This window comes from Callospermophilus lateralis, chromosome 15, assembly GCF_048772815.1.
Source record: "Callospermophilus lateralis isolate mCalLat2 chromosome 15, mCalLat2.hap1, whole genome shotgun sequence".
NCBI classification, from domain to species: domain Eukaryota; kingdom Metazoa; phylum Chordata; class Mammalia; order Rodentia; family Sciuridae; genus Callospermophilus; species Callospermophilus lateralis.
Window position 1 is genome coordinate 57174711 of NC_135319.1, and position 23744 is coordinate 57198454.

Here is a 23744-nt window from a genome sequence, read left to right on the forward strand (position 1 = left end):
CAACAGATTTTGGCAATGTTATAATATTAAAGAAATACAAATCAAAGTTCAGTACCCACAGAAGAAGAGAAGGCTACGTACGTACGTACCAGAGTTTTTGACTGGGATCTTTGCAGGATAGAGATAGAGCCTTACAAAAATTGTAACCCAGACTCTAGTCAGTTCAGTACCAGATTAGAGTAAAATGACCCCTACCTACTCTGTCTACCACAGGATGTGGTAATCCATATCTGGGGGAATATGTTATCTAGTTAATTTCACTGGAACCACTACAATTCCTCAGCATTCAACAATAAATGATCAAGCACTCTTGAAAACATAACTAACCCAATAAAATTGATCCACTAATGATCCAGATATCAATGCTATAAAACACACTTGATTGAGAACATGGAAACATTCATCAAAGAATGCTAACTGATTAGGAGGAATCAGATGAAAGTTTAGAACTGGAAGATGAAGAATAATTGAAGAACTTAGTATAGATTTAACCACAGTTAGACCTGGCAGAAGAAAGAATTATTGAACTATAATACAGGACAGTATAAAAACTCTAAACAGAATCATAGAGATAAAGAGAATAGAAAATATAGTGAAGAACATGAGAGATTTGTGGGAAATGGTGAAAATATCTAACATATGTTTAACTGAAATTTCAGAAGAAATGGAGAGAAGGAAATAAGAGCAATACCTATCATTAAAGAAAATTAATTAAGAGGCTGATAAGTAGAAAATTGGGCTGAGTACTTTCTGAAACTGATGAAGTTTTATGATTCCAAAGCAGGATAAATAAGAAAATTGCATCAAGGCACACAGTGTTGAAAACTGAAGACAGAGAAAGGACACTAAAAGTAGCCAACTGGTGAGGGCAGAGGACATATCACTTTCACAGTAGAAACAACAGCATGGACAACCACTTGTCGAAGCAATGATCCAAGTGAGCAGACACTGAGATACCATTTTTAATTGCTGAAAGAAAAAAATATCAACCTAGAATTCTACATCCACAAAAATATGCTTTAAAAATGAATTTGGAATAGAAAATTCTATTCAAAATCACAAAAAGTATGCTGCCAGCATATCTGCACTCTAGGAAATACTAAAGGGAGTTCTCAGGGTAGAAATAAGATAGAATTCCAGAAATGTAGAAAAGAATAAAAAGCAGCAGAAAAAATAAATACGTGCTTGAATATCAATGAATAGTGGTTGAACACAGTAATGACAGTAATGTCTTACTGGGTGTAAAAATATAAAAATGAATATTATCAGATAAATGAACATACACACAAAAAAGAAGAATAGAGGCAGAGATTGTTGTGACATTAGAGCATGTTTAACAAGTGATAAAAAGTAAAATGTATATTGGACTATAATAGATAATACATGCAAATTGTAATCTCTGTGGTAACCACTAAAGGAATAATTAAAGAATGTGTAAGTAGCAACTAATAGGTATGGGGAGATAGATTTTTTTTTAAAGTGAGTCAATCCATAAGAAGGTTAAAAAAGAAGGTGGGGAGGGGAGGAGGAGGAGAGAAACCATAAAAAAAGTAGGACAAGTGAAAACAAATAGTAAGGGGGTACCTATGAAAGCAAAGGTATCAGCAATTACATTAAATGTAAATGCACCAAGCACACAAATGGTAGAGTTTCATGGACTTGATTTAAAGGCTATTTAAGAGAACATAACAATGATAAGAATGTTATAACAAATTTGAAAAAATAGGGGGAAGTGGAAAAAAATACCATTGCAAATTATAGAGGTAGTTTTTCACAATGATAAAGGGTTCAACCTGCCATAAAAATATAAATTTAATTGGGCATGAGCCTAATAACACTGTCTCAAAATACATAAGAGAAAAATTGATGAAACTAAAAGGATATATAAATAAATTCACAATCATAGTGAAAGGCTATAACCTCTCTCAATAATAGTAAGCAAAACAGACAAAAAATATCCATAAGGATATAGATGATTTGATCAATATGATTAACAAACTTGGCCCAATGGAAATGCATAGAACATCTGTACACAATGACTTTAGAATACATATTCAAGTACAAGGAACATTACAATACAAACATTATAGATAAGTCTCTCATGAACATAACTATTAAGTGTAAAAATCCCTCAAAATATAATTGCAGATAGATTCAGTTTTAAAAACACCATGTATTTGTGTGTGCCACTCACACACACATCACTTGTTTCTGTCATACGAATGTAAATTTGGTTTGATATTCAAAAATCAATCACTATAATTTCTCACATTGAAATAACAAAGGAGAAAAATATGATTATCTTAAAGTTACAGAAAATTGTTAAATAAAATCTAACACCACTTGTGATTAAAAAGAATTTTAGATAAGTTGGGACTATATGGTCATGAGTATATTAGAAGTCATATAACTAGGGCTAGGGATACAGCTCAGGTGGTGGAGTGCTTGCCTCACATGTATAAGGCCCTGGGTTCAATCTGCAGCACCACCAAAAACAAAAAATCAAACAAACAAAAAACCATCATGATGCTTAATGTTGAATATTTATTTATTTATGGTACTGGGGATGGTACTGAACACAGCCCTTGCACATGCGAGGTACATGCTTTACCACTGAGCTATATCCTCACCCATTTAATGGTGAATTTTGATAGCTTTACCCCCCTGAAATTGAAATTGAGACAAGAATGCTCACCATAACTACTTGTAGTCGCTATTCTGCTAAAAATTTTTACTTTTTGTATATTGATCTTCTATCCTACCACCTTGCTGAACTTGTTCATTAGCTTCATAGTGTGTATGTGTATTTGTGTGTAAGTGTGTGCATGCATGTGCATTCTTTAGGATTTTCTATATACAAGAATATGTCATCTCCAAATATTATTTTATTTCTTTCTTTATGATCTAGGCACATTTTATTTCTTTTTCTTGTCCAATTGCCTAAACCCTGCAAGAGATATAAGGACTGGAAAAGGAAGAAATAAAACTGTTCTTCACAAAGGACATGAATACATACAAAGAATCTGCAAGCTGTTACAGCTTAAATAAATTTAGATAGGCCACTAACTAGATATAAAATCAACATACTTCTGTATACTAGAATCTCTTTATATTAGCAACAGAGAATTGTAAAACCTAAGACTAAATCTACTGGAAGATGTGTAAGAATACTTTGCCCAAAAGTGTTATAAGAAAAATTTTAGAAACTTAAATTTAGGGATATACCATGTTAATAGAATGAAAGATTCAAAATTCTAAAGTTATTAAATGACCACCAAATTGGTCTATGTGTTTACTAAAATCCCACTAAATTATATCACCATTTTTGGTGGAAATTAGCTAGTTTATTTTAAAATGGTTTTATGGAAATGCAAAGGATTTCTTTCTGCTGGAGTTGTGTGCCATCAGAATTTGAGACAAACCAGGCTATGGGAAGCACTGACCCATGGGAAGCACATATGCATTTTTTTTGCCCTGACCATGTCTGTATCCCAATGCAGCAATTTCTTCTTCCTTCCCATCTGAGAAGACAGCCTGATAGTCCCCTGCCATTTAGATTTCTTAGAGATGAATCAAAGACATCAGTATACTCTGTCCTGCAAAAAGAACGTTTATTAACTTTTCCAAGTGACCTTAGAAATGCCATTACTGATCATAAGCCTATAGGGGTGGTTGGTACCTATAGTCTCAGGACCCTAGAAAAACAGAAACAGTTCCAATTTAGTAGTCTTGTCTACCAGCATATAAAGGACTCCGATTATGACTCTACTATGCAACTTTTGGAAAAAACTACTATGGTATAGATTACGTTGAAAATGTGCAAGGGAAATGAGTGAGACAAAGCAGACACAAGATAGTCTATTGATATGGACCAATGCCAGGCAATGCTTGTATTTCTGTATTGACAGAGATCGGAACTGAAGTCAAAGAGGCACAAATTCAGCACAATAGTCACCACCTTCTTTTGCTGAAGTTGCTTCACTGCATAAGAAAGGAAAGACACAGGTTCAAAGTTCTGTTCAAGTTATACAATAACAATGCATTGACTACAAGCTCTGCAGTATTAGGTGCAAAAACTGTCAGAGTAGCAATGACAAGCAAAATGACTGCTCATTAACTTAAGTACACCTTCTGGGGAATTGGTGACAGCGATTGTGGGAACTGCCACCTTAATGAATTTTATACTTGTCATAGCACAATAATCATACTGGAATTGCTAGGTTTATAAGAGTTCTCTGACTATACTATGGCCCCATGTGTTTACCATTTCCTGCCCAAAGTGACATCCCCAGCAATTGATGATATTAACCAAGGTACCATAGAATCCAGCAGCAGATCATCTGCAAGATCAGGGGTATGAGGTTTTGGACCCTGGGGAGGGTGCGCCATAGGCAAGACTTGGGTCCTGGGAGGGGGCCTAACAAACAAGTGAAACCCTCCTCACCTAGCACAGTGAGCCTCTCTGACAGCTCATCTGCCATTTTGTCCATGGGTGGGCTGCTCACAGCATTCTCCCAGTTACATCATCCAGAAAAGTGTATGTTCTCTGCTAGGCAGAAGGCAGAGAAACCGCAGTTGAAATGTAATGCAGTGTAGCATCAACACACTAGATATAAAATCAACATACTTCTGTATCACTAGAATCTCTTTATATTAGCAACAGGTAAATATAAAACACCTAAGAATGAATCTACTGAAAGATGTGTAAGAACACTTTGCCCAAAAGTGTTATAAGAAAAATTTTAGAAACTTAAATTTAGGCATGTACCATGTTAATAGAATGAAAGATTCTATATTCTAAAGTTATCAAATGACCACCATATTGGCCTAGGTGTTTACTAAAATCCCATTAAATCGTATCACCATTTTTGGTAGAAATTAGCTAGTTTATTTTAAAATGGTTTTATGGACATGCAAAGGAATTCTTTCTGCCAGAGTTGCATGCCATCAGAATTTGAGACAAACCAGGCTATGGGAAGCCATCAAGATGATGGGACCTAAGTTCACCCTGTACTTCCAATCAGATATGCCATCACTAAATAGAATATTTCTTCTGAACACCTGACACCTGATATCACATCATGACTGTGATGACCAGGAGTCTGGATTCCAGGCCCACACAGCCCCACGGCTAAAGAAGGGTGAAGTGAGTTGTGGGGGTGGGGGGCAGTGCTCCTGGCCACAACTGCTGACTCGGGCAGAGCTTCCTTGTTCCCTCTTTTCTCCTGCCTATCAGCATTCAGGTACCCCTGGTTCATGCTGGCCCAGTGAGACACTGGATGAAATGTCCTTGTTTGTGACTGCTGCATATGACTGTGCGGTCAGTGAGCTTCTGAAGCAGAACTGCAGTTCTGGGTGCTGGGTCAGGGGTCAGTGGGGCCACAGAGTGCATGCCATCGCTTCACCAGCTCCTTGGGCTTGCTGAGCATCTCGTCCCAGTGCTCCAGCTCTCTTCCACGTGTGTACATGTAGGGTCCCACCACCACACGACCCAGAGGGTGGCTCCCTGCAAGAAGAGGGAACTCCATTTGCTCTTGAGCACGAAGCCACATCACTCACACCCCAACATCCCCAGTGACTTTTCTCTCTATGTCTGTGTCTTACTCTCCCTTGAAGGAAGCAGTAAGCCCCCTGCTCTCCAAGCATGAGCTGTCAGCCCCTAAAAGGGCCCTTGATTTGCTCTGGGGCTGAAGAACTGCTTTTTTTCTCCCTTGGAAGTCCCAAGGTATGAGAAAATGCAGGCATATAACGCCCACCTTGCAGATTACTGGATTGGTGCTAGGCAGCCAGCAGCCTCCTGATCTCTCCAGTGATTTGCCCAGGAATAGGTAGTAGAGACTATCCATTAGTCTCTTTCTGGGTACCACACACAGTCCAACTGGAACTCTGGAATCCCAGCACTCCTGATGACTAGCAGTGTATCCTTGGGCAAGTATCTCAGTTTCTATGTGAGAATTTCTTTAACCAGAGATCAGAGGTTGGATAGCTCCTCCTGAGGTAAGGCATTCATTCTGACTTTGCCACATTGCCCCAGTAGCCTGAGGGGTAGGGAGGATATCCTTACTGTCCCCTTCAGTGCTTTGCAGCACTGTCAGGCTGAGGCTGGCGGTGTCCAGCTCGGTGGCATCGGCCTTGAAGCTGAAGGTCTCATTGTACACAGGGTTGACGGAACCCAGCACAGCTGAAGTCTTCTTGCACTTGACAAACTTGTTTTGGTTCATCAGGGACACTTTGACAAACACACCTGAGGGGCAGTGCACACCAGTAACTGGGAGACCAGCAGGAACCCAGCATGCACCCATGAAAGCCTGGTCAGGAGGGTATGAACCCAACCCAGGCGCCGGTCCTCATCACTCACAGTGCTGCTGAGGCCAGAGGGTGTGACAAGAGGAAATGGGGTTGATTAATGTCATGCCTCTTGGCCAAGGAAATGCTTAGCTCCTTCCTTTTCCTCCCTCTTTGCTTAGGAGACATGTTTGAGCTGCCCCTTGTTCATTGGAGCCTGGTAGCCCATACCCATCCCTCTCCATCAGGGAGGGGGGCTATCTTCTGAGTGCTCAGGACCCTTGGGTCCCTTGAATACCTGTTTGATCAGAGGGCTACGATTTAGAGGGAGGAGCCCAGATGGCCTTTGAATCCACAAAGAGACACAAACTCCAACAGGCTGCAGACAACCTCTATTTTGCTAGGGGCACCCACAAGGGGCAGGACTTATCTGCTGCTTTTCAGCTCCTGGGTTTTGGAGGCTGGGGAAAGTGGGTTCACTATTAGCTGGGCATCAGTGCCCCAGGGAGTGCTCAAGCCTTTCCCCTGGTAGGAGGGAGGCAGAGTACTGGACCCATTCAGCTGAGGGACAGGTAGAGGCAGAGATAGGCAGGACAGTCAAGGAGCCAAGACACTGCCTTGGAAAACAGGAGGGGCAGGTGTGGTCTTGGATCAGATTAGAGCCTTTGGGAGGGTGCGAGGGGATACAGCCTTGGGTTCTTGCACCAGAACTTTCCATGGATGGAGGGCATGTCATGGGAGGCAGTGAGCACTCTGTGAATGGGTTCTGTAGGCAGAAATTAGAATATAAGGGTGAGGGTAAGACTCCAGCCCAAGCCCCAGGTTCACCAGGTGGGACCTTCCCCAGGAGGATAAGGGTGGTGGGTGACTCACTGACAACACTTCTGTCTTCCTGGAGCTGGAGGCCTTTGGCACGAAGCACGACCACGGTCAGGCGGTTCAGGTAGTCATTGTAGCTGAGGCAGAACTGAAGGTCGCCAAACTCCGAGGGAGGCTGGGGAGGCCAAGATGGAAGCACCCACCCATCACAGGTATAAGAGGGGCTATAGAGTCCTAGAATGCCTCCTGCCCTCTTGGCAGTCAAGGCTAGGGTGCAAGTGATACACCCCAATGGGTTTCTTTGAGCCCCAATCATTTTATAGATGGGGAAAGTAAGGTCTGGAGAGTTAAAGGGACTTGTGCAGTATGTTGATTTGACATTCTATTTCAAAACTCTGAAGTCTAAATATTCCAACATCCAGAACTTGTTGAATGCTAAGTGGAAAGTTTCATATCATGAAACTTTTTTCATGAACAAAATTATTTAAAAACATTGTATTAATTTTTTTTTGTTGGACTCGGGTCTTATTTATACGTATTTATATGTACATACAAATATTCAAAAAAATCCTAAATCTGAAACACTGCTGATCTGAAGCATTTTGGATAAGGGGTACTCAACCTGTAATACGGATCAGAGCCAAGAATTCACACCCAAGTCTATGGGGTTCCAAAGCCTATGTTGAGCCACGTGGACCCTTCCCCGGGGATGGGAGAATGATAGATAAATATTTCCCTGGGCTGGTCTACTTGTGCTGTCATTTTTCTTAGTGGTGGAAATCCAAATGTGCATTTTTTGACAGCCAGTGTGGAAAGACCTTAGGTGACCCCTCCCGGCCCAGGAGACTCATCCCAACTCTTCTCAGGAGCTAGCTCATGGATTGGGTCTGCCTTCCTGACTCCCTCCTGTAGGGTGGTATGCAGTGTACTGAGGACTGATGTTGGCCGGCAGGTGCTGGGTTGGCTTTGAGAATGCCTGCTGGCTGCCCACAGCAGTGTTGACTGTTTGTCTAGTGACCTCCACCTTACCTCCAGGCTCTCAGCCTCTAGGTCTCTCCAGAAGACATGGTGGCAGTCACCTGCTAGGGTCTCATTCTTCAGGGGGAACAACACCTGTCCCAGGAGTTGGTGCTTCCTCTGTCTGTTCACATGGTACACTGAAAACTTCAGCACCCGCTGGGTCACACTCTTGCAGGATACCTGCGGGAGATGAGGATGCAGGCCAGGCTCAGGCATGGGGGTAGAGGATGAGATGCTGACATGTTTGACGCAGGCACTTTTACTGAGGAGTATCTAAACCAGGCATCTACATACCCCAGACCCAGACATCCTGTGGGGACCCTTCTCCACAGAAGGGCCAAGCACACATGGGAAGTGCAAGTGCATGCCAGAGCCTTGTTGCACAATGTGCTCTGAGGACATGCAACATCAACAACTGCCTGAGCCTTGTTAGAAAGGCAGGATCTTGGGCCTCATCCTGGGCTCATGAATGAGAATCTGCTCCTGAACAAGACTGCTAAGTGCTTTGCCTGCCCATTAAATGTGCCAGGACATGACCTATCTACTATCCGAGTTGGGTACAATATTCTCCCCCTCTCAGAGACTTGGCCTCCTCACCTGTAAAATGGGGATCATGGTTCTTCCTGTCTGATTTGTAAAGCCCCAGTCACAGTCTGAGCTATATAGATGGGCAATTAGTACTCATTTCCTTCTCTTGCTCCTTCTCCTACTTTTTCCCACTTAAAGCACAAAGAGGATAGGATCAAGTGTGGATGGGGTTGGGTGGGGAAGGGGTGAGTAAAATGAATGAATGAATGGATAAGCATGGTGCATGACTGTGTTCGTTAGCAAGGCTGCAAGCACTCCTTAGATCCTGATGTCCTAAGATGGGGCAGATTCACCTGTGAATTCTCACTGCTTCTGACCCAGCAGGACAGCCTGGAACAAGGCTGCCCCTCCTCCCAGTTCTCAGCATTGGAGGAAAGCATGAATCATAACTCTGGCCTCAGTAATCATGCTCTTTCTGGAAGTGGGATGGTCTTTCCTTACCTCTCAGGCAGGCATGCTGTACTGATCTTGAGAAAATGTTTGTCAAAGGCCTCTTGGCAGGTCTCAATTGCTGACTTCCCCTAAGGGCCCCTAGTCACCTGTTGAGGCTCCCAGGCCCTTTCCAGCCAGATGCCCTAATGGCCTCTCTACCTGTAAACCCAGAGGGGTTCAGCCCAAGGTGCAGCAAAAACACAGTAGCTGCCCCAGCATGGCTCTTGGTCCCCGTGCCAGCCTCTAAAAGCAAGCATAGGACAGTTTCTGCCCCCACTCCAAAGGGCCTGAGGTAACTCTAAGCAAAATGAATATTCACCTTCCTTGGGTAACCTTGCCAGAAACCCCTTATTGTTTCAGGTCTTTGGAATGCTTTCTCTGAGACTCGTGGGCTAGAGCCTAGAATTTAGTAGGTGCACCAAAATGTGTTTTCTTCATCTCCTCTAGGCAGCCAGGACAGGCTGGCCCCTTTATTCAGGACCCACCTCTTATAGACCCTGACTTGGTCAGCTTGTTTAGCAGATCTGGAGGCACCAATGGTCCCAGGGGCTAAACATAAGGCTGGACTGTCCTGCATAATGTTCCTTCCCATAAGGCTGGAAGACACAGGCCCTGTCTGCCCAGGGGCTATACCTGGAAGATGAAGTGTTCATCAAACTGTGGGCTGGAGGTTTTGCGTTTGGTCTTGGACTGGAGGAAGCGCCGTTCATCAGGCAGTAGGTGGAGCTTCACCAGGAGGCTGCAGGTCTCAGAGGGTGCTTGCAGCAACCGTGCCTTGATCAGGCCCACCAGCAGCCGCTCAGTCTCCTGCTGGTATTCCACAGAGAACCACAGCCGGCCCAGGCAGCCATCAGGGAAATCAGTTTCACTTGTGTCCTCTGGAAACTTGTACAACTCTGGGTTGATTGTCCCCACCACACATGCATCTCCTACAACAGAATGGCTTGAAGGTCTGGCTGGCAAGAGGAAGACAGGCACATGGAAGATAGTAGCAAGATCTAGCCATATCACTATTGTGGCCCTTCTCCCTTCATCTGAGCCTCAACTAGTCTGACCACCTCTACCTCACTCTCTTCTCCAGACTATGAAGGTGACCTCCCTCTGGTGCATGTAAGCATTCCATTACCCATTCAATGCCTACTCCACACACCTGTGCCCCATGGTCAACTCCTATCCCTGGAGGTCAAGGCATGCTTTCCAGTACATTCTGTCCAGTACCTGGCCTGGTCCCTTTCCTCGGTGCTTAGAGAATGACCCAGTGATAACATGTTGCGTTTTTTTCTTCCTCTTCAAATTGGAAGTACCAAGCTGATTACTGTGTGGTTCCTGAGAAGGTCTCTTGGGAGATTTTCAGAAGCAAAGAGGAGACTGGAAAGTTGTCTCTACCTCCTACACTTCTGCCTTCTCAGTTGGCCATCATCTCCTGGAGCAGGATGTTGTATAAGTTCTGCACCTGGTTACACCTACTTTTGAATCCCAGACCTGTTGCTTATTGCCTCTGAGACCTTGGTAAGGCACTGCTGCTAAACTTCCAGAATGTAAAATGAGTTACTTCCTTCCCCACCAAGATGTTAAGGTCTAACTCCAAAACAGCACAGTGGTCATATCTCAAGGGCATGAGGTGCAGTCGGTACTTGGTAAGTGAAAGTACTCAGAAAGAATGGTCTCTGGGTAACTCTGGCCTTCCTGGGCCAGAGGCTGATTAGCAGCCAGATTCGGGAAAGCAGGTGGATCCACCAAGCCCAGGCAGACCCTGACCTGCGGGAGTACTCACCAAGATTGCCGCTGGAGGTATGAGGCAGGAGCTCTGGGGCTAGACAGGGGTCCTGTGGGGCCCGGGACAGCTCTTTGTTATGTAGGGGTACCCAGTCTCGGCCTTGGAAGGAAGGGGGCACCATGAATGGCACACCTGATGGCCTGTTCAGAAGTAAAGAAACAAAATGTAGGTGGCAGGTGAAGGGTGGGGCCTCAGTGTGCTCAGCCAAGAGGGGTTGAGTGCCAGGGACTGGAGGGGGAAAAGTCACTGGGAGCCAGGAATAGGTAAAAGCATCATTTTCTGGATCCACACCAGGATGGACAGACACACACACACACACACACACACACACACTCACAGCCAGTCAGTGCCTCTGTCTGCCCACAGCAATGGGGTGTTGGAGAAAGAACAATAGCCTCCAACATCAGCCTACCCAGTTTCTAATTCCTGTTCTGTCTCTTACTAGTTTTGAAGCCTAGACCTGTTACTTATGTTCTCTGAGCCTCGGTTTACTCAGCTAGAAATGGGTTTCACAATGCCTGTCTCACAGCTTGTGGTGAGGTTTCTGGGTTTCTTTGTGGTAGCTCCTGGCATGCCCAGGGCTTGCAGGAAGAGCTCTAAAAACAGAACTTTTCTTTTTCACCCAATCCGATGGCAACTCCACAGAGAGGAGTTGCACTTGGCCCCCATCCTGCCTTACCTGCTCAGCTGGGTCCCGGAATGTAGCTGACGGCGCTTGTCCCCCTGTCTGCTGGAGGCAGCGCTGATGGCGGTGGCTGGTGTCTCTGGCAACTCCTCATAGGTGAAGGTGGCACAAAACCTCCTCCACAGACAGCAACTCACACCGGTCAACAGCAGTAGAAGCAGGCCCCCAACGATGCCCCCAATCACCAGGGCCAGCTGCTCTGAGGACAGAGACCACCAGGCAGACAATGATGCCTGCCTGGTGAAAGCCACTCCCCCACACAGCTCTGACCTGTGGGGGCAAGATTGGGGTAGCAACCCCACACCCTGGCTTATATTTCTGGAGTGATGCTGAAGCAAGCGGCTGGCTGGACTCTGCCAGGTCTCAGTGGGACAAGGCATTTCCATTGGGGCCCTAGTGTCTGCCCCCCGGAAAGCCTTAGTGTTTCTCTTGGAAAGCAGCAGGCCCTGGATTTGAGATTGTGACTGAAATGAAGTGTTTCTTGTTTTTTTGATTTGAAATCAAACCTTCTCCTACCAGAGCCTTCAACTTCCCTGAGATCCTTTTGAGGTTTGAGGGTGGTCTTGTGGTTAAGCACACATGGCAAGGAAAGCCCAAGGAGGACCCACACCCCTGATGTGCACCCAGGTTCCAGCAGGTTCTGGACGTTGCCGTGAGGCTGGACTCACCTTGGGTTTGGTCACCTTCTCTAACACCATTCCCTTTCCCAGCCCTCTATCAAGATGAGCCCGTGGAGAGGCAGTGGAGAGGGGTGTGGGGAGGCAGCTGTGGGAAACAGAGACATATGGGCCTTTCCCTGTAGCACTCACACGCCTATATTTGTGGGTTCCTGGGAGGCTTTGCCAGGAGCCCGCTGAGGACGCTTTGGCCCCTTTCAACTGATCATCACAGCAGGACAAAGGGGCACTTGAAGGGCGGGGGCTTCCCGGCTCCAGGCTCTGGGTTGTGGACCAGTTGGGGTGGTGAGAAGGCCAGACCCCGACACCTTCTAACTTGGCAATTGTTTTCCAAGAGCCGACCTGTCTACTCCATTCTCGCACTCCCGTAGGAGCCGGGCTGAGGCCAGACTGCGCAGGGGCTGTGGCCCAGCGGGGTCTGCAGGGCGGAGGCAAGTGCTGGAACCTGTGGCCCAGAGTAGCCTCTCATGACTAGAGCCCGGGGCAAAGAAGATAGAGCACTTACCCGCCATGAGGGTGCTCTGTCCGGTCCTGGGGCGCCAGATGGGGCTCAGTCTCTAGGGTCTCTGCACCTCCTGCTGGAGCCGCGGGGCAGGCACTTCAGGCGTGGCGCAGGGCCACCGGGAAGTCGCGGGGGCGATGGGTTGAGGCGTTGCTCCCCTGAGGTCCGCAACGGAGTGGCTGACGGGGGCAGGGATCCCGAGTCCCGAGGCCACAGCTCCGCCCCAGCCGGACCCTGGCAGAGTCCGGGAGGGGCGCGGAGCCCGCGGTGCGCTCTCGGAAACCGCCCGGCTCCGGTCGGGGCGGGTCTCAGCGTCCTGAAGGCTCCTTGCAGCTACGGGCTGGGTGGGCTGCAAAACGGAGGGCAAAGCTAAAGCCTTCTCCACCAGGTTGTGATCGGGAGCTCCACATCTGGTCCCTCACACCTGTTGTCCTTGGCATATGTCATATCAAGTTGACCTCATGGGTCATTGTCGCAGTGGACAAAATAACCAAGAGTTGAGAGAGATTCTGGAGCTCCATGTCCTAGGGTTCCTACTCTGGCTCCCCACCCACCAGCTGTGAGAGTTGGCCCACTTCAGTTTAACCCTCTGTGCTCCCTCTCCTTGGTTGGGTAATAACAGCATTCCTGGGGGTAAATGTGTGTAAGGGGTTCTCACAAGGATGATTGGCCCAACATTGACTTACAATGTATGTAAAGGGCACTTAAATTAAAAAAAAAAAAATGGTGCAGTGTGTTCCAGCCACTGCTATGGAGACTATATGACTGAGGGAGTTGTCCCCTGGGTCATCTACTCACAGCCCTTAATACTGTGGCGATTACTATCAGACCACCTGCTGGTGAACACAGTCTTGGTCAAGAGGCTCCTGGAAAGTCGCTGGGGTCTTCTGTGCTTTGGCATCAAGTGGATGCAGTCCAAGGATATCGCACCCTACTCTCATCTGCACACATCCCCTTGGAGAGGACCTGAAGGGGAGAGCTTGAGACTTGGAGGTGTCTCTTTCATGAAGGTAATGTCTAAAGATAGCCTGAATTGGCCTTTTCCCTAGTCATCCATGCCTAGGGAAGGCTGGGTAGGCAAGTGGGGGGGAGGGGACTCAATAGTCAGTGGGCGTGAGGATCTGGTCCTGCTGGGTCACCCTAGGCGGAGTAGGTGTAAATTGGGGTATCCCTCATCTTGTGGCCACCTTCTGCGACTATGGGCAGAGGCAGTGGTCACTCTCCTTGTGGAGTACGAATTTAGGGAGGAGGTAATGTCAAAGCAGGATCCCCACATTTGGTCAGCCACACTTTCTACCCCACCATTACACTTGCTAAGAACCAGGCAGAGGTCTGTGTTTCTCCTACTGTCGTCTCTCCTGTCACAAACTTGCCTTCAGGCTCCAGTCAGACTGGAGTGTCAGGAGGATCACAGGACCCTGACTTCTGCTTCCACATAGGTAACCAATGGAGGCCACAATTGGAGCAATGTCTCCAAAATGGGGCACTGCCAAATATCCCATCTTCATCTCATGTGTGCGTTAGATATCTGTACTTTTTAGTTTCCCATTGCACTGACATAAATTAGAACCAATTTAGCACTTTAAAACATAAGTTTAGTGTACAGAAGCATTTACCCAAATCCATCTGGCTACTTGTGTTTGTGGCAGAAACTGAACAGTTCCTGTTCCCCCAGGTTTTAAGCCTCATTTACAGTTGAAAAATGGAGTTGCTCATGCTGGGAGAAGAATGTTATAATTTTTACTTATTAAAGTTGACTCATAATTTTTTTTTTTTTTGGCTGGGGGTACCAGGAATTGAGCTTTGTGGCACTCAACCACTGAGCCAGATCCCCAGTCCGATTTTGTATTTTATTTAGAAACAGGGTCTCACTAAGTTGCTTAGGGACTCACTTTTGCTGAGGCTGGCTTTGAACTCGTGAACCTTCTGCTTCCGCCTCCCCAGAAGCTGGGATTACAGGTGTGCACCACCAGGCCCAGCAACTCATAATGTTTTTAAAGTTAAAAAATATATATATCTTAATGTTCTAAGAGACAGAAAGATGTCTTCCTTTTGGAGGCTCTAGCAGAGAAGCTATTGTCTTGCCTTTTCCAACTTCTAGAGGCTACCTACTAGAGGATCCCCTATCTTCAAAGTCAGAAGCACAGCATTTTCTTATTTGACTCTGGGTCATTTTAATAACCGTTTCTGCCTCCCTCTTATAAGGACCCTCAAGATTATATGGGCCCCACTATACAATCCAGAATAATCTCCATATATCAGTATCATTAAGTGATTCACATCTGCAGTATCCCTTTTGCTATGTAAGAGACTCATGGATTTTGCGTACTCATGGGTTCTGGAGTATGGACATCTTTGGGGCCATTATTGTATTGACCAGAGAGATCCCATGCAGCACTTTGGAGTGGTAGAGGTGGTGGCTTACATTCTGCCTCCTGCTGCCTGGAGCTCTCAGTGTGTCCCATGGCTCCACTCAGGCAGCTAATAAGGTTCTCATGACCCCTTTGTGGTAATTCTTCAATAACCTTGACCCCTCTGCCCAGATGTCCTGCACCCGAGCCTGACTGTTCTGTGCTTCTGTTCCAACTATCTCACACACACGTTCCTCCACACTGTGTTCCAAATAGCCCCAGACAGCTCCTTGTGCTCAACAAAAAGTATATTGAGCCAACAAAAATGATGTGGAGCCAACTCCACATAATGGATATGATATCCCATCCACATGGGCTGTCTCCATGGTGGGGCCTAAGCTGTGCAGGGTCTATTCTGAATGTGGGGAGGGATAGTGTGTGCTCTTTGAAAAGTGAACTCCTGTTGGCCAGTCAGGCCCAAGCTGCCATTCTTCCCACCCCCCTCTCCAGGCCCATGTTGTATCTTTTCAGGGTGCCCATTTTCCTCCCTGGTCTCCTTCTCTGATTGCTAGCAGTCACCAAATCCTTCCAGCTCTTTCTCTGTTCATCCATCATTACCAAAATGCTCATCCTGGCCTCCATCAGCTCACACCTTCAGAACTGCATCAGCTTCCTCTGTACTCCCCAGATTCTATCCTGTACCTTTCCCCAGCTATGTCATCTGGGCTCTCTCCCATCCCTCTGTGATACTCAACATCCAGTCTGGTGAAGCTACTCTGGAACCTCTGCCAATTAACTGGCTCCCTCTCAGCACATCTGAAATACTGTGTCCCTCCTGTTCTTCCCTGTTGCTCATCTCAGGTCCTCCTCCATTAAATCTTTTGTCACCCACTCCTTGTCCTCAATGTTCCTACAGATACCATATTGACTATGGGATTATGGGCTGTGACCACCACTCCACTGTACTCTCCTGGTAGACCAGCACCTCCATGTGGGCAGGGGCCATGTTTTATTCAGCTGGACATTCCCAGTGTCCACCCCCAGGGTGAAGAATGTACTAAATGGTAAAGGGCTTGTGCCTTCAGGATGAGCTCCCTGGTTTCTGTTAACTTTGTCCATGTAGCTGACACATTGTGGATTACACATTTGGGCCTGGCAGGAGTTCCCCGGCCTTGTCCTGGACACTACCTGCTGGGTTTGCTTATGTTGCTAGCTGTGTTGGCAAGTACCTTCTAGAGCCAGTCCACCATGTTTTGGGTCTTCCTCCGCTGGAAGACAGAGCAGGCGGCAGCAGAAAACTCATCTTTCTTGTGAATCCTGATATTATGAGCATTGCGATGCAGGCTGGATCTTTTGTCACTGAACCTTATGTCAGCCTGCAGTGTCGGGATCATGCCCTTAGTTAAGGACATTAAAGAAGGTTCATGGTCAGCCCAGTAAGTGGTGGAGCTTGACCTGGCTACCTGGCCCCCTTATTCTTTCCTCCTCACTGACGGGCCCATGCAAAACCCCAGGAAACCATTTCCTATGGAGATGCCCGTGAACCTGGCCAAGAGCCTTAGGCACTGTGGCTAATCTCCCTTCCATCCACTGTCCCACAGGGCCTCTGAGATTGGTCTGGCCTGGAGCCAATTCCACATAATAGAAGCACTTCCCAGGGCTGGCTGCAGTCCTGGCCCTGCTTCCTGTTTTCAGATCGTGCTCCTTACCAGATCTCTGGAGCTGGGAACCTGGAAACAGGAACAGACATGATTTCTCTCCTCTGTGGGCAAAAGGAAGTCATATTTCCATTGGCAAGAGCATTTCCAAGGAGAGTGGCAGGAAGTCCAGGAGTTTAAAGGCCTACAAATGCCTGCAGGTGATTAATAATTCAGTGCAGTAGATGATTCATGAGAAAGGCCACTTTTAATTAACCTTAAGAATCAGTCCCCGTCTAAGGAAGTGTCATCTCTCATCACTTAGGAACAGAGAGGCTGGGGCAGAATAAAGGCCATACCGGGAGATGTGTACAACACTGTGTTTCTCACATTTATGTAAATTCCACCCGGGTCACCTTAGGTCCCTCTTTATGAGAGGGGGAAATGTTCCCCTCACCAGCACCCTATCTTTTGTTCTGCTAGGGTGGCCTCAGGCTCAGTTTCCTACAGCTACCTGTTATGGTTTGGATCTTAAATGTCCCTAAAAGGCCAGTGTGATGAAGGCTTGGTAACCAGCCAAGAGTAGTATTGGGAGTTGGTGGAACTTTTTAGGAGGTGGGGTATAGTGGAAGGAAATTAGGCCATTGGGGTGAGGCCCTGAAGGAGATAGTGGAACCTTCACTGCTTCCTCTCTCATTCTTTGCTTCCTGGATGCTCTATTATGTACTCCTTGCTCTGATGGTCTCTTCATCACAGGCCCCAAAACAATAGAGATAACTGTGGACTGAAACCTCTGAAGCTGTGAGCCAAACAAAAATTTCCTTCTTACAAGTTGTTTATCTATGGTGTTTTTTTTTTGTTGTTGTTGTTGTTGTTTGGTTTTAGTTGTAGATAGACACAATACCTTTATTTTATTTGTTTATGTGGTGCTGAGGATCGAACCCAGTGCCCCACATAATGTGAGATGTGCCCTCTACCACTGAGCCACAACCCCAGAACCCTATCTCTGGTGTTTTGTCACAGTGATGGAAAGTTCACTAATATAAACCCTTTCTTTTGAGGAGCTGAGAGATGTGATCTCTTTGTTGGGCCAGGAGTCTCCCCTGTCTCCTCCTCCACCATGCTGGCTCCAAATGTATCCCATCCTGTGGAGAAGCACCTAGAATGTGAAGATAGAGCCCAGGACCCACCCCTGGACTCAATGCTGCACCTCAAGAGTATTTTCTGCTCCCCTGCCCCGTTCTCCCTTCTGCTTCGTCATGCCTGGTAGCCCTCTCCCTTACTAGCACCACCATTCTGACTTCTCTTTCTAGGGGACTACTTCCCCAGCTCTCTTTCCTGCCAACATAGTCTTTATGAAGCTGATCCCATCCTTTTTCCTACATCACTTCCTCACCTGTTTAGGGGTTGGCATATGACCAGGCCCAGCCATTCTACCTATTTTACTCCTTGACACAGTGGTAGGTTTAGGGATAGAACTGTGACCCCCAACAGTCTGGTTGGGATCAACCCTAGAATTCTTGTGGGATTTATGGGCAAGAGACTCTAGTTTTGGGTGAGAGTTGTTGAGCTTGAAGAGCTGTCTGGGGCTGTTTGGAGAACAGTGTGAAGGAACATGTGTGTGTGAGACAGTTAGTACAGAAGCACAGAACAAAAGTGGAGGCCCAGAGAGACCTGATGTACTGTCTAAGCTCTGTATCTTATTGTGCTCCAGTTTTCTATCCCTGGACTGTTCAATAAGTTGTCTCTTGTGTTATCTTTAGCTAGAAAGATGTGATTTTTGCCTCTTGCAACTTAAGGGTCTTATTACAATAGTCCCTCTTATACATAGTTTCACTTTCTGAGGTTTCAGTTACCTAAAGTTACAGGTGATCTGAAAATATTAAATGGAAAATTCCAGAATAAGAAACTTATGAATTTTCACTTATGTGATGTTTTGAGTAATGTGATGAAATCTCATACCATTTATTCCTTACCACCTGGGATGTGAGTTATTCACTTGTTCAGTGTATCCATGCAGTATATGTTACCTTACAGTTAGTCATAGTAGCCCTTTATCAGACTGTTGTGATATTGCAGTGTTTGTGTTCAAGTAACCCTTACACAGTGGCCTAATACTACAGCATAATGCTTATGTCAGTCACCTCCCTTCATCTCATGACAAAGGCATTGCATCTTCTCACATCATCACAAGAAGAAAGGTGAGTAAAGTTAAAAAAAAAAAAGGTATTTTGGGAGAGAACATTTACATAACTTTATTATAGCATACTGTTATAATTTGTTCTATTATTAGTTATTGTTGTTCATCTCTTACTGTGCTTAATTTATAAGTTAAAATTTATAATAGGCATGTATGGGTAGGAAAAAAACCAACATATTTAGGGTTTGATATTATCTGTGGTTTTAGGTATCCAATGTGGGTCTTGGATAAGGGGGGCCTTATATGAGGGTTAGCAAAGGCAGAGATGATGGGGATTGGGATGGAGGTGGCAAACTCTGTAATGCTCTTATCCCATTTTACTCAGGTGGAAAGTGAGAATGGCTGGGGTGAGGGGCTGCCTGATGCAGGACTGAGTGAGTTTGGCATCAGCTATGCCAGCTCCAATCTCTCGGCCACCAAAGCTACCCCTTAGTATAGAGCAGAAGTTAGAAACTGAAGCAAGGCTTGTCCTTCCTGAATCATCACCTTAGATCTCACAGCTGTCTCAAGGATGTTGACCTCTGGGGGAGGCGTCTTATCAATCAGCATTTTTTGTTTCTTAGGTGATTTATTTCTGTGTCCTCTACCAACCCTGCCTCTTCATGGCTGCTCTGTTGCTAGCACCAGACCCAGATTTTTATAGGGGCAGCAATGTGCTTACCTTCCAGGGTTAGGTCCAGATGGGCTAAGCCATTAAGGGACTCATTGTCATCCCCTTTTACAGAGAGGATGACCTGGCCTATGAGACATGTGAATGAATCTTCCAGGGGGCTGTCCCTGGAAAATCTAGAGAGATGGGTGGGGCAGACAGTGGAGGCTGAGAAATAAATAACTCTTATTGGACACATACAGCCCTGGATGATAAGACCTCACCCCAAGCTGTGTGACCAGGGTTGATAATTCAGGAAAGACTTTTTTTTTTTTGACATATTGAGATGTTAAATTGACATTTTGCCTGAGTCACTAAGAAATTAGCTATCGTACTTCAAAGAGTGATGAAAGACGGAGATATAGATTTTCAAAGGTGGCTGGGAGCCTGCTGGACAACTGGCCCATTGTGAGATAGGAAAGGCCAAGAGTTGGAGGAGGGAAAGGATTTGTCAGGTTCTTTTGGTGAGGGCTGGAGCTGTGATGTAGACTCCTGGGCGGGGCGGGGGGGGGGGGGGGCAGGCGGATGGAGTAGCTACACCCTTCCCTTTAGCTCAGAGAACACTGGCTTTAACTGAACTTCCCTGAGTACTTGCGTTCTATTTCCTGGAGTTTGGGAAGCAGGTAGACTGAACATAGGCAACTGGGGCTTCTGATGGGATGGTAGAGAGAGAACAGGGAGAGAGCAAGCTGGTGCTGCATAGAGAAGTAGCTGTACTTCCTTTAATAGTGGGTTAAAAGCCTGTGGATATTGGGAATCAGATAAACCATTTGGACTGGGAGTGCCACTGGCCTTCATCTGGGAGATTTGTCGGGATGTGCATATTCTTCATGACCAGATATGGGCCACATGAATGAAAGAACTGGTGTGTGATTGTCTTAGTCTGTTTCATGTTGCTCTAACAAAATACCTGAGATTGGGAACTTTGTAAAGAAAAGAGACTTATTTGGCTTGCAATTCTGGTTGCTAGAAGGTCTAAACAGCATGACATCCATGTTCTGGCAAGAGCTCCCTAGCTATATCACATCATGGCAGGGAAAAGGAAAGGAAACCAAGTGAGGGCAGAAGGGTCAAGCCATGGGATGATCTTGCTTATAACAACCTGTTCTCTGAAGAACTAACCTAGTTACAAGAGACCTGACCCAATACCAAAAGGCAACATGAATCCATTCATGAGGGTGGGGCTCCTATGCCTAATTATCTTCCATAGGCTCCACCTCTTAAAGGTCCCCCAACGTCAATACTGCCTCACTGGGGACCAAGCTTCCAGTATGTGAACCTCAGCACTACAGAGCACTTCCAAACCATAGAAGTGATCATCTCACGTCCTAATCAAAACATCTGGTCAGACAGTGATGGGAAGGAAGTAGAAGGTGAACTCTCTAGGGGCTGAGGAGGGAACAAGTGGCTTCTGATTCTTTCCATTAGCTCAAGGGAACTCCCTAAGGAAATTCTGATTCTTTCCATTAGCTCAAGGGAACTCCCTAAATAAACTCTAAGGGAGTCTTTTTCCTCCCTGCATGTGTGCAGTTTGGCTGGGCTCAGCTGCTATGAAGGAGGGTCTCTAAGAAATCTTTCAAAGTATCTATGAGAAATTTAAATCTTTCCAAGATTTAGAGAGCATAAGGTCATCTTATGAGACCATCAGGAAAGGACTTTCTATATCCCCTTCCTTCCTCTGCTCAGGCTTTGACCTCAGAAGTCTTCTGTAGGCACGCTGAGGAGGAGAGAGGATGCGGATCATAGCACATGCTCAGAGGACAGGGGTTGTCTGTGGCTGGCCCTAGCTGTGGAAGGTGAGATTCCATTCAAGCTCAAGTACACAGATTTGATTGTTACCTGGGTCAGGATTTCTGACAATTGCATTGAGACTGTGAGGGTAGAACATACAATGGAAAAAAAAAAATCTTTGATAAACACCTCTCCCTCTCATATTTTTCTTCGTTCTTCCAAATAGATACCGAGATTAGAGACAAGACCACTTTATTAGAATTTAGTGTTCAGACTGACTTTTTATTATAATGAGCAAATTGATTGAAAGTGATAAATCTATGGGGAAGGTTGTTATTTGGTTACTATCTGTGGCAGATTAAATTATTGGTCTCGAGTCCTCTCTTCATAGTACTGGTATTGTACATCCATACCCTGAAATTGGACATTGTGCTTGGTTATGTGACTTGTTGGGGCTAACCGAATGTTAGCAGAAATGACTGTGACAGAGAGTAGACATGCATTGTGCTTCACCTTGCTCTCTTGTACCTTATTCATCATCATAAGAAAAGCATCGCTGAGGAAGTGGTTGTTCCAGGCTAATGGGAGATCTGTGGAGCAGGTCCAAATCTAACCAGCAGCCTGGAGTCAATGAGTCTAGTCTATGCCAGCTGAGCCCAGCCAAACTACACACATGGGAGGGAGAAATAAACTCATATGGAAGAATGCTACAGAGAGTTTATAAGCAGTGAAAGACTGCTTATAAACACTATCACTCTCTCACTGATTGCCTTAGTGAGCATGCAGCAGTAAGCTGAGCAGGGGCACAAGCCCTGGCCCCCACACTTCCAATTTGTGGCCCAGGGTGGATGAGCCACTTCTCCTTACTGGCTGGCTTTGGTCTTCCCTGGACCAGCCTTCATGGTTGTGTGGGTGATATCATGCTGAGACCTGAGTACTAGTAGCGGCTCTAGGACAGAGAGAGAAGACTCAGAGGGGACATCTGGGGTTGTCCCATGGTGTCCTTTATCCTTCTGCTACAGAGGAATCTCATGTCTGGGAATGTCTTTTTCTCTTCCTCCTGGGTGTGGTTGACTCCATCCTCTGTTCCTTTCAGTCTTCAATTCCTCCATCGCTCTCTGTTTGCAGTGATTGGTTCAGGGAGATGTAGGCACAGGAATGGACCAGGGCCAATGAGCTGCAATGCCACTTTTCCTGACAGAGCTGGGTCAGAGGTACATACTCTTCCTGAAGGGCGTGGATCTAATGAGAGATTCTAGAATGGCGAGAAAAGAGCCAATCAGAGGAAAGAACCAGTTCAGAGTAAGGGAGTGCCCAGAAGGAGAGAGACACTGGCCTGGTGACAGCTGAATCATACCATACCTGAAACTGGGACACCACTTGACTGTTAGGTAAGCAAACAATTCCCATTTGTACTTAAAGTCAGTTTGAGTATGTATCTGCCTTTTGCACTCAAAAGCTCACATGATACAATATTGCCCTGCTTTGAATCTCAATCTGCTTTGAACCTCAATAGTTCAGATTTATAACTTACTGTTCCTTCACCTGGCCTTATTTTCTGGATGTATAGTTCTCTTTGGCTCATATGTGTATGTGTTGTGTGTGTGTATATATTGTTTATTTTTGGACATGGTAGAAAAAATATATATATATGAAAGTATATATATATATATATATATATATATATATATATATATACACATATATATTATATATACATATATATTATATATATAATATATGAATTCCATCTGTGCCAAATGCTCCACTTACATTATTATATCCATTAATTCTTTGCATTATTTACTTAAATTGTATCCATTAATTCTTTTAAAAAATTATTAAATTATTTTTAAATTATTAAAAATTATTTTTAAAAAGATTTGAGGTGTTGGGAATTGAACTCAGGACCTTGAACCTGCTAGGCAAATGCTCAACCACTGAGCTACAACTCTGGACTCTAAAACTTATTATTCATTCTTTTTTTTGTTTGTTTGTTTGTTTTAAATTAATTTTTATTGTTGGTTGTTCAAAACATTACATAGTTCTTGATATATCATATTTCACACTTTGATTCAAGTGGGATATGAACTCCCATTTTTACCCCGTATACAGATTGCAGAATTATTATTCATTCTTTATAACCCATAACAAGGGAAGGTGGGGAGAAGAAGACCTCTATAGTGATATTTTTATCAGTTGGGAATTCTTTTGGATGTAACTTTCAGCAACTTTACTAAATGTGGCTTAAACCATAAGAAAATTTGTTACCATACTTCATTGGCTTTCAGATGCTGTTGATTATGAAATGTACCACTATTTTGCATCACCTTTTATTCTTTTTTGTTGTTGTTGCTGGGGATCGAACCCATGGCCTTGTGCATGTGAGGC

At 45.3% G+C, this 23744-nt stretch overlaps 1 protein-coding gene across 1 annotated transcript; it reads right to left on the reverse strand.

Moving 5' to 3' along the window:
- Positions 1–4822: 4822 nt before the first annotated feature.
- LOC143381057 (synaptotagmin-15-like) lies at positions 4823–12795 on the reverse strand. The gene is made up of 8 exons (XM_076834337.1): positions 12626–12795; positions 11601–11876; positions 10919–11061; positions 9778–10100; positions 8134–8304; positions 7159–7279; positions 6065–6244; positions 4823–5506 (listed from the first exon to the last, which is right to left on the reverse strand). Exons 1-8 carry the CDS (start codon positions 12793–12795, stop codon positions 5364–5366), a joined length of 1527 nt encoding a protein of 508 aa, XP_076690452.1. The 3' UTR covers positions 4823–5363.
- Between the last annotated feature and the right edge of the window lie 10949 nt (positions 12796–23744).